Source organism: Seriola dumerili, unplaced genomic scaffold (assembly GCF_002260705.1).
Source record: "Seriola dumerili isolate Sdu_G_001 unplaced genomic scaffold, Sdu_1.0 BDQW01000025.1, whole genome shotgun sequence".
Lineage (NCBI taxonomy): Eukaryota > Metazoa > Chordata > Actinopteri > Carangiformes > Carangidae > Seriola > Seriola dumerili.
This window is the reverse complement of record NW_019174280.1, coordinates 570647-582364: the sequence shown is the minus strand read 5'-3', so window position 1 is coordinate 582364 and position 11718 is coordinate 570647. Positions and strand designations below refer to the sequence as shown.

The 11718-nt window shown below is 41.0% G+C and overlaps 1 protein-coding gene across 1 annotated transcript; it reads right to left on the bottom strand.

Annotated features, from left to right (window-relative positions):
- Window positions 1-498: 498 nt before the first annotated feature.
- nus1 (NUS1 dehydrodolichyl diphosphate synthase subunit) lies at window positions 499-9973 on the bottom strand. Its single transcript, XM_022737913.1, has 5 exons — window positions 9425-9973; window positions 7649-7780; window positions 4942-5094; window positions 1507-1606; window positions 499-1321 (listed from the first exon to the last, which is right to left on the bottom strand). The coding sequence occupies exons 1-5, from the start codon at window positions 9822-9824 to the stop codon at window positions 1231-1233; spliced, it is 876 nt and encodes a 291-aa protein (XP_022593634.1). The 5' UTR covers window positions 9825-9973; the 3' UTR covers window positions 499-1230.
- Between the last annotated feature and the right edge of the window lie 1745 nt (window positions 9974-11718).

Genomic DNA, 11718 nt, shown 5'->3' with positions numbered 1-11718 from the left:
AGGAAGGATCAGGAGAGAGCAACTGGCTGTGGCCACCACATAAAACCATTCCCTTTTTGGGGGTTGTCTTGCTGTTGCTTCTCCATTGCACCTGTTGTCACTTTCATTTGCACCAAAGCAGCTGAAACTGATTCACAATCACTTGTTCTTCCTAAATGGATAGATTGATATCCTTGAAGTTTAATTGACTTGGTGTTATAGTGTGATGATTAAGTGTTCCCTTTATTTTTTTGAGCAGTGTATATTACTGACAGAAATGTCTACTCTGTGAGAATAAGACTCAAGCAGAGGAGTGAAACTTTAATCAAATTCAAGGTCCACTTACTACCTTTCTGTAGATCATCAGTGGATGTAGATAGTGATAGTCAAGGTGACAGCGGATAACTCAGTTAGTAAACATTAGGGGGAGTTGAGATGATTTTGTCCTTTACACTAAGGTGAGACTTTCCTGTGACATACACACACACGCACGCACGCACGCAGACAGACAGACAGACAGACAGACAGAGCTGGTCTTTATTTCAGAGCTTTGTCAGTCCAACAGGAGCCTTAAACAAACCTCTGGACGTGTCTGAAGCAACACTACACATGAACACACGACTGCAAGCTGGAGGCCACAGGGACAAACACAGAGCCAGATGGATTTCTCATATTTACACATATTGACCAGCCTGTCCCTCAGCTCAGCCTCCGCTGCTCAGCTGACGTGGACTTGGAGGTTGAGCTTCTCCCTAAAATGCAGCTATATTTCCCAGGATGCCTCACGAGGACAGGCACAAAGCCTTGTTTCTTCTTTGTTGTCTGCTGAGTGAAGGCAAGTGTTCAGCAGTAAACAGCAGCTGGACACTGAAAGACAAAGAGAGAGCCAGAGGCTTTGAGAGGACAGAACAGGGTTTATGGAACACTGAGTCTATGTAGACAGTCTTCTCATGCCAGTGTGTCTCTGATGTCCCATTTTCTCTTGGCTTGGAAAGCATGTTCCACTAGTCCTGTGGAATGTCAGTTAATTATAAGACAAGAGCTGGTGGCAGGAAGTGAGCTGGCTCTCCTGGTTCCCTCATCTTTGAGCTGTCTTAGTCTGGTGGAGATCCAGGAGACAGACAGAGCTGGGGAGAGGAGCAGTGAGGAACACAGTGAGGTGCAGGGGGGGCACCACTTGTCCAGACTCTCCCCTGACTGTGTGGAGCCCACATTTCTTCTCATCTGAAGAACCTGAAGCTGGCCTGAACGTCACTGGCCGAGCCGCTGCTGACAGACGCCATACCGTTGCAGGGCGCCCAGCATGTCCTCATAGGACACGTTTCTGTGGGACGGCAGGGAGCTGAGGACACAGAGCAGGACACACAGCTCAGACACAACTGACCAATCCTGAGAGAAACACACCTGCACTGACAGCTCAACAGCGACATCTGCTGTTCATGCTGGACTAAGTGAGTCTGAGTGAGTTGCTGATGTAAACAGAATCTCACATTTATCTGACTGAAACAGAGAGAGACTCTGACTCACATGAACTCAGTGAGTCTGATGTGCCAGGGGAGGAAGCCCAGCGTGCTGTTCACAGGACCAAACTTCAGCACCAGCTCAGGGTCGGGGATATTCTTTGACTCTGAAAGAAGCACAGACAGGCAGTGAGTCATCAGCACTCATTCATCCAAATCAACTCTGCAGCAGCTCAACAGTTTCAGACCTCATAATGACATGGTGATGAGGGTCAGATGAGTGCAGATAAAGAAAATTACAGCAGGATTCAGGAAGTCGTACACAGGCCAGAGAGTCCACCAGTGAAGACCTGACTGTGTTCTGATGGACTGATACCTGGACTGGTACCTGTGTTTAATCACCTGAAGAACTCACTGTGTTGAAGAGACTGGCATCACTGTTTTATGCGTGAGGCAACAGGGCTTTACCGTCTTTGTGAAACACAATGAAACAAATATACAGTCATGGCCAAAAGTATTGGCACCCATGCACTTCTCTCAGATAATGCACCATTTCTGCCAGAAAATTGTTACAATTAAAAATGCTTTGGTATTGACATGTTTATTTCTTTTGTTTGCATTGGAACAACACAAAGCCACATCTGATATCATTCCACACAGAACTCCAAAAATGAACTGGACAAAATTATTGGCACCTTTTCAAAATTGTAAGAAATAATAGGATTTCAAGCATGTGATGCTCCTTTAATTTGTATTTAAACTAGCCTGCGGCAAGTAACAGGTGCTGACAATATAGAAATCACACTCGCAACCAGTTTAAATGGAGGAAAGCTGACTCAACCTTTGTGTTGTGTGTCTGTGTGTACCACACTGAGCATGGAGAAAAGAAAGAAGAGCAAAGAATTGTCTGAGGATTTGAGAACTGAAATTTTGGAAAAGCATGGACAATCTCAAGGCTACAAGTCCATTTCCAGAGAGTTTAATGTTCCTGTGTCCACTGTGTGCAACGTCATCAAGAAGTTTACATGGTGAACCTCGATCATCTTCCAAACAAATTCAAGCTGACCTGCAGACACAAGGTACAACAGTGTCAGCTCGCACTATCCGTCACCATCTGAATGAAACGGGACGCTATGGTAGGAGACCCAGGAGAACCCAACTGCTGACAAAGAGACATAAAAAAGCCAGACTGGAGTTTGCCAAAACATATCTGAGGAAGCCAAAATCCTTCTGGGAGAACGTCCTATGGACAAATGAGACCAAAATAGAGCTTTTTGGTAAAGCACATCATTGTTCTGTTCACAGACAACGAAATGAGATCTTCTAAGAAAAGAACACGGTCCCTACGGTCAAACATGGTGGAGGTTCACAGATGTTTTGGAGTTGCTTTGCTGCTTCTGACACTGGATGCCTTGACTGTGTGCGTGGCATCATGAAATCTACCAAAGAATTTTGGAGCGCAATGTAGGGCCCAGTGTCAGAAAGCTGGGTCTCCATCAGAGGTCATGGGTCTTCCAGCAGGACAATGACCAAAAGCATACATCAAAAAGCACCCAGAAATGGTTTAAGACAAAGCGCTAGAGAGTTCTGAAGTGGCCAGCAATGAGTCCAGATCTAAATCCCGTAGAACACCTGTGGAGAGATCTCAAAACAGCAGTTGGGAGAAGGCACCCTTCAAATCTGAGAAACCTGGAGCAGTTGGCAAAAGAAGAGTGGTCCAAAATTCCAGTAGAGAGGTGTAATAAACTCATCCGTGGTTACAGGAAGCGATTGATTTCAGTTATTTTTTCCAAAGGGTGTGCTACCAAATATTAAGTTGAAGGTGCCAATAATTTTGTCCAGTCCATTTTTGGAGTTCTGTGTGGAATGATATCAGATTTTTGCTTTTTTTCTCTGCTTTTTTGTGTTGTTCCAATGCAAACAAAAGAAATAAACATTTGAATACCAAAGCATTTTTAATTGCAACAACTTTCTGGGAAAAATGGTGTATTATCTGAAAGAAGTGCAGGGGCGCCAATATTTTTGGCCATATATATATTTCTCGATGATGATGCTCTCGATGATGACGATGATGACGATTTGCAACAATACCTGGACCTACTACATGTTCATGTGTCAGTATCTTGCCCAAGGACACTGTGGAATCAAACCACCGACCTTCAGATTAGTGGATGACCAGCTTTACCTCCTGAGCCACATCCACCCCCAGGTCCACACTGTAGACCTCTACAGTCACACTGATACTGGGGTGGGCTGATAAATGTTACTGCTCTACTCACTGAGTGAACATAATGTTCAACTACACACCACCTTATCTTTAATTAACATGATTTAACTAGTTATTATTGAAGAAACATACCACGTGTTGTTCTACCTACTGTGTGACAGGTGATTGTCGGAATAATGTCTCACACTGTGTAGAGATAATTTAGGTTCACTGAGATAATAATGGATGACATCTGAACCTGGCTGACATCAGCTCTATGTATGTCTACTGAATGAACACCATCCCCTCTGTCCTCTGCTGTAAGCTGCAGATAAAGACTGAAAATCATCAATTCAGCTGTGAACTGGCCATGTAACGGTTTCCAGTCATGCCATCAATGACCTCGAGTTTATTCCACTTCAAATCTTTATTTATTGAAGACGGTTCCTTCCAGCCAGTCCAGGTCAAGAGGTTTAAAATGCTGATCAGCACATATACTCCTATAGTATCTGGTATGAAAGGATGAAAGGTTGGTGTTTTATTTCTTTCCTCTGGTACAGGGAGGACCATAATGATATCATATAAAATACATTGGTGAGCGCATGAGCCTGCGTTCATTACCAAATGTAAAGCAGCGGATAGAGTTTTTTAATTAGTGATACTAAAATTGCTTCTAGTTCACATCACCATGATCTGATACTGATGTGAATGAGTATAATGTTCTCTGAGCCTTCAATCAGACAGCAGAGACAGAGCTTTTTCGATCAATGATCAATGTGCACATTAAACATCAACTCTTCAAGCCATAATCCCAGGTATGTATTCCCAGGACTGTGGGATCAGCTGTTTCTGAAGGTCATACATTCAGTTTTATTAGGACTTAGGACCAGTTTCACTTTAACCAGTGAGAGCTGCAGTTGTAAAAAAAAAAAAACATCCCTTCAAGAGTTGCATGGCTTGATTCAAAGAAGCTGCTACTGTAGAAATACATGTGCCATCAGTATAAAAACAGATCTTAGCTGGATTTATACCCCAACCCAAGTCATTTATAAAAAGAAAAAATAGTTCACAGCTGTTTCACTAAGAGTCTAAACAGTGAAGAGCTGAATGCTTTACGCAAACCAACAGAGAGCCATACAGTGCTGTTTACGATCTAAACAACTGGTGATATCATTTATAACCTGCAAGTCTTCAAGTCTAGTCTGTTTCTGTTTCCTGCACCTAACTGCTGCACTGCTTTGATATGAAGAATGTGTTGAAAATATAAAACTGACACACACACACACTGCAGTGTACCTCTGAGTAGTATGTCCAGCATGGAGACACTGATGTCTTTGGAGCGCCTCTCTTTGTTCTCCACTGAGCGACAGAGCTGCTGTGCTGCCTGGACGATGCTCTGCTTCCCATCCTCAGGAGACAGCACCTTCACTGTGGGCCTGCAGGACACCACTGACAGACACACAAAACATGGTTACCTTCAACTGACCACGACTCAACAGCTGAGTGTGACGTACCTTCACATCGATCTGGAGAAACATGTTTACTGTGAGAATGACTGTCACTAACCCTGCAGCTCTACAGACAAACTGACATTGAAAGTGGATTGGAGTAATCTGGTAACATCTGGGTCAGGGCATTTATCTGTTATTTACACTTTCTTGTGTGGTTTAGAATAAATATGACAAATGTGTCCTTAAAGCTCCATATTTTCATCTTCTCCACTGTTTTATTAAGCTGTGTGCATTTCTCTGTGGACTGAGGGCTTTGATACTTTCACAGTATTAATGTAGAACCTAAACCTGCTTTATGATCAAACAACACATGGACATCTACTTTTAGACTATAAGGACCATTAAGACTCAGTGGCATCAACTCGCTCTTCTCTGAGAAATAAAATCACATTTTCTATTTTCAAATATCAAAACAGCAGAATGGAGACTGTTCACAGTGGCTACAGGTGAAAAATTCAGTGGTCAAACTGATGACACAGAACAATACTAATTAAAATCATTTCAGTTATTGATTAAAGTAAAAACAAAATTATTAAAATAAATATGTGAGCTTAATTAACTAAGTGAGGTGGAGGTACAGTTTTCTACTGATACACACCAAGTTCTTATGGATAGATGGTTGTTAAACCAGTTCACAGCTCTCACTAAGAGTCTAAACAGTGAAGTCTTATTACACAAAATTTTATAATAATGTAGGTGGAATATACATTATTTAGAATGAAAAGCACATTTAATGAGGACAGAGATAAATTACAGGCAAGACAGCGTAGAAAACAAGATGGATCAAGACATATTCCTTTGAATAGGAATGAGGAAAACAGTCTTGTTTGATTTTCATAAGAAGCTGTATCAAACAGATGACGGGGTATAAGTGGCTCAATGTAACAGTTTCTTCAGTAATTTGGGCTTTGGTTTTGATGCTGTGATATCAGGTTGAAGAGATGACTTTACACCTTACACATGGTAAATCTCCAGGAGTGGATGGCAAACCAGGAAAATATATATATAAAACTTTAATGACCCCAGTCTTTACTGAACTATATCATTAAGTAAAAGTAATGAAAGATTTACAAACTCAAGTAGGGAGGCATTGATATCACCGATAGTAAAAAAAAAGAAAAGAAAAAAAGATAAGGATCCTTTGAGTCCAGACTATCATAGAGCTGTAAGATAATAACATCTAGAGATCTGCTAACAAGAGTAGAAAGAGTTAATAACATAACATAATGTACATGTTAACCAGGCTGGATGTATAATATGTGACAGGGTGGGATGAAGTGTTAAATCCTCCCCTGGACTTTTGAATTGGATCAGTATAGTATATAACATACCAAAGGTTACAGATAAATGGAATTACTTTAGATTTATATTTATAAGTGCCCTAACATTAAAGTTATTGTGTAATGTACCTGGGTTTAATTAAATACTTTGTCAGTGTTGGCGAATTGATAAGAAAAATGTATTTAAATGAGTTTATCATGAAACTGCAACAGAACACAATGCGAAGAAAGAGACAGGGTCTGAAGACTTTCTGAATAAACTGTATCTGTATATTATACATATTTGTTCTCTTCTCTATCCATTTTAATTTTTATTGACAACTCTTAGTGTTGAACAATCTAAGAACAACCACAGAGATGGACGATGAACCATTCCTGTAACCACCTACCTTGTTCAGAGATGGCTGCACCCTAGTGGTGAAAAAGCTAAATACTATTTAGTTTTCCAGCAAAACCAGTTGAATTTCAGGTTTGATTGCAGAACCCTATCTTTCCCAAGGTAAAATGCAAACAAACAACACTCAACCTGTTTAGTGCTTCATCTCCACTTTAACTTCTCAGTTTACTCAGAGAAAACATAAAATACTGTATCAACCAGGTCACTGTAAATCTATTTACATGCAGCTGGTCAGTCATAAGATTGCTCCCTTATCCCCTGACCTTATTTTGGAACCACAGTTTATTTAACTGTAGTTATGCTACAAGACGCCATGTTGCTCCTGACTCTCTACATCCACAGAGGAGGTTGTGTGTTTTCTGTCTGTTTGTCAGCAGGATCACACGAAAAGTACTGAAGCGATTTGCACTGAACTTGGTGGAGGGATGAAAAAGCCACTTCAGCTCAGGATCATTTACTATGAATCTGAAATGTTTTCTCAGAAGTCTGGAGTATGACGTTTGAGGTCTTCGCCTTATGAGTGTCTAGTTTTTTTGTTGTTAATGTGTGTGTCTGTGTAAGAACACACTGACAGTGCAGCACAACATTTAACAGTGAATTTAAGTGTGTTTTTGCCATGCACATACAGTACATATTTGTAAAAAGCTGATTGGAAATCTGGTTAGATGTGCACATGGAAATCAGTCAATCCTTAATCCCCTACCCTGACTACAGACACCAGGTTTCTCCTTTACATTTAATAAATCAGTTTACTCTAACCAGTTTACACTGTGACTGTGAAACACAATGACTGAAATAACAGTACAAGTCCATACCATGGTGCTGGTGTTTGTCACTGCTGTTGCTCAGGAACTCCACATTGTATTTGGATCCATCCACACCAAGCAAATCCTGCTGTTGCCTTACAATCTCTTCCAGCAGACGGGAGTTGTTCTTTCGAAAAATACCTGGAGGGGAGAGACCAGTGAGGATGTGTTATTCAATGTAAATCGAGAAAAACCCTAACCCTAACCCTAACCCTAAAAAACACATTTTTATTTCTTTCACTAAGATGCTGGAGGAAAAAGCAGCCAGGGCCAGAAGTGAAAGATGAAAGCTCAGCTCTGACTCTAAAGCTTGGATTGATTACATTTCCCTGATGTAATCAATTCAACCAACAACTTAAGTATGTAAGCGCTAAATAACAAGATCTGATGACAGAATGGATCAACCATGAACCAGTGCTGAGAGCGTGGATCTACTACGAGCTTTTTTTTTATGCTTATGTATTCTTTTTCTTTTATCCCTTTTGATAAGAATGTAAAACAACTGAGCAGTAGACTCCAGGACTAGTCAGTATCACATATTCAAAGATGGCTGCCCTGAGAATGGGGGCATGCACAAAGTGTGCAAAGAGTGTGTAATATAAAACAGGTTTACATGACCAACTTGCACCACTTGATCAGATTATAACAACCAGCTTTTTCAGGTGGGATCAAGTTATTATAGGAATGAACCAGTCTACTCAAATCAAGGTGTTTACCTGTCCTTTATGAGCCCTAATGTGAACTTGTGTCCTGGGGCTGGTTTAACAAAGACAGACTAACTGTGGTTTAGATTTATAACAAATACCCACACTTCAGACCTCTAAATTCATCCACAAAGCAGTTTAGCTCTTGACTATCTTAAAACAGACTATGGTACAATGAATTCTGGGTAAGTTAAGAGTATTTCAATGTAAAAAAAAAAAAAAAGAACCGCATCCAACTGCTGAGCTCTGTTAACCCCAGCAGAAAAGTTTCTCTTCTGGAAGAATTCAACAGTTAACAAGGATGTTTTACTTTGGAAATTCAGCCAAGAGTGAAACGATAAAAAGTAAAAGAAAAATTTGATTTGGCATCTAAAAACTATTTCCCTTCTCATTGCTCTCTCCATAATAATGTTAGCAACACACAAATTATGAGCCATGTTTTCCTGTTTTTGTTGTTGGGTGCTACTGGTCAGCTCAGATTGTTACCATAGTAACATTGGTCTTGATCTTTATTTTTGTGATCTATGAGCAACATTAAGACCGGACCAACACTACAGACCAGTTTGACATATCTTTGTGACATAACAAATATAATATTACATTGGCATTTCTGTTCCCCTAGAGACTGGAAAATTAGCAGTACTGTCAATGGAACAAACTAATACAACCTCTACAGTCACATGGCATTACATGGGGGAGGGGTGTTCATGTTCAGCTTGTATAAATTATGGTCATTTGAGTATTGAAACGTTATGAAAGTCAAACAAACATATGAAGTCAAACTAATCAAACACAAATGAGTGCGTGGAAGTAATGAGATAAAACATCAGTTGTGTAGTGTAGACGGTAGCAGGAATTACTGAGGAAGTTTACAGAGAACAGAATTTATTTGTAAACACTCAGCAATCCTCTGGTTCCAGATCTTCTAACCTTAATGTTCAGCCCACTAAACTCGTTGACCGACTCGGAGGGAACATGCAGAGTGGTTAATCTTAACTAAACCAATTTAGAGGAGTCACACAGAGTTGAGCCCTCAGTCAGTAGCAGCAGAGACACGGAGGACAGAGACTAGAGTGTTTACCGTGATTGTCATAGACGCTGACATAAGAAATACCGACAGCCATACACCAGACGACCAAGTTCGCTATGTCCGTGTAGCTAGGCTCTTCTTCCGCCACCAACAGGCCGATGTGGACCGGCAGCTTCTCCAGGGACCTGCCGTCGGATAACCACCGTGACCGGTGACCAGCAGTGTGGTGTTCAGTTACCGGATTAGCGTTAGCATCGGGGTTGTGATTTAACTTCTTGTGATGATCTGGGAACCCAGCCAGGGCTACCGGCAGCAGAAATGTCGCCATCGCCCTCTCCCACAACCGGTCCTTCCAGCTCCGAAGCCAGACGCGGAGCCAGGAGACGAGCGCTCTGTTGACGTGTACAACAACCAGCAAGAACCGCCATAACAAGCCATACAGCAGCGCCATTAGCGTATTAATTCCTGTCGTATAAACTCTTAAAGGACGGCGGTCAAATGAGCAGCACTGGTGCGTTACTCTGAAGCCCTATCTGCCTGCTAAATCTGTTTCAGCGGCGCCTACAACTCCCTGCCAGTCGCCATCTTCCTCTCTCCTTGGCAACCCCTGACCTGTAAACCCTCGGCGTGTTACACGTAGATCGCTTATTGGTCGGGAGTAGAGTGACGCGACACTGAATCCGCCTTAACAAGTGTTACACAGTTTATGGTCTTTACAGTCAGTGCTATCAGAGCAGGCCCAGGAGCAGGCCGCAAAATAACGGTTCATATCTCGAAATAAATTCACACACTAACACGTGGCAGCGGCTCAATGAATATTATTCATTATTATGTCATTTCTTACCCACAATCCTTTGGAGAATAGTCGTTTCCACACAGCACTGAACAGCAGAGTTTCACTGCTCTCTGCCTGAACATGTCAAGACTGTTGCACCTGTAACCACATCGACACTGATGACACAGTGTACACCTGGAGTACCTGTACGTCTCTGCAGCAAGGTGAAAAGTCAAACCACATCCAGCTGCATTCAGCTGTGAAGTTGCTCTGTAATATGTACAGTTCATTCATCAAACTTTAGAACTCTTCGGTTTCTACACAATTTGTTCTGTTACAGTTTTATGATAAAATTAAAAAATATCCATAATTACAAAGTGGAAACAGAGTTTTAGAAAGTTTTTTTCAAACTCACTTAAAAGGAAAAATTGATATCTCACATTGACATAAGTATTCACACTTTACTATGACTGTAAGTTTACCTCAGGCTCCTCCATTTCTCTGGATCATCTCTAGGGTGTTTCTACACCTTGATTGGAGTCCACCTATGGTAAACTCAGCTGATTGGACATGATGTGGAAAGACACACACCTGTCTATATAAAGTCATAGTAAATTATCCTGAGCTCCCCCCAACACGCAATGGCCTCTTCCCTGGGCCATGCTTCATCCCTCCACCAAGTTCAGTGAAAATCGCTTCAGTACTTTTTGTGTGATCCTGCTGACAAACAGACAGAAAACATAAAACACAACCTCCTCTGTGGAGGTAGAAAGTCAGGCGCAACATGGCATCTTGTAGCATTACTATAGTTAAATAAACTGTGGTTCCAAAATAAGGTCAGGGAATAAGGGAGCAATCTTATGACTGACCAGCTGCATGTAAATAGATTTACAGTGACCTGGTTAATACAGTGTTTTCTGTTTTCTCTGAGTAACCTGAGAAGTTAAAGTGGAGATGAAGCACTAAACAGGTTGAGTGTTGTTTGTTTGCATTTTACCTTGGGAACGATAGGGTTCTGCAATCAAACTCAATCAAATTCAACTGGTTTTGCTGGAAAACTAAATAGTATTTAGCTTTTTCACCACTAGGGTGCAGCCATCTCTGAACAAGGTAGGTGGTTACAGGAATGGTTCATCGTCCATCTCTGTGGTTGTTCTTAGATTGTTCAACACTAAGAGTTGTCAATAAAAATTAAAATGGATAGAGAAGAGAACAAATATGTATAATATACAGATACAGTTTATTCAGAAAGTCTTCGGACCCTGTCACTTTCTTCACATTGTGTTCTGTTGCAGTTTCATGATAAACTCATTAAATCAACTCAATAAAAATTTCCCTTATCAATTCTGAGTCCCCAACAACTGACAAAGTGAAAACAGAATTTTATAAATTTTTCAATTTTTATTAAAAAGTATAAACTGAAATCTCACTTTGACATAAGTATTCAGACACTTTACTATGACTGTAAGTTTAGCTCAGGTTCCTCCATTTCTCTGGATTATCTCTGAGTTGTTTCTACACGTTGATTTGAGTCCACCTGTGGTAAACTCGGCTTATTGGACATGATGTG

Coding starts and splice junctions, on each gene's coding strand:
- nus1 (XM_022737913.1), bottom strand. CDS start 9,824: ATGGCGCTGCTGTATGGCTTGTTATGGCGGTTCTTGCTGGTTGTTGTA. Junction 7,781..9,424: donor CAGCGTCTATGACAATCACG/GTAAACACTCTA, acceptor TCTCCCCTCCAG/GTATTTTTCGAAAGAACAAC. Junction 5,095..7,648: donor TGACAAACACCAGCACCATG/GTATGGACTTGT, acceptor TGTGTCTGTCAG/TGGTGTCCTGCAGGCCCACA.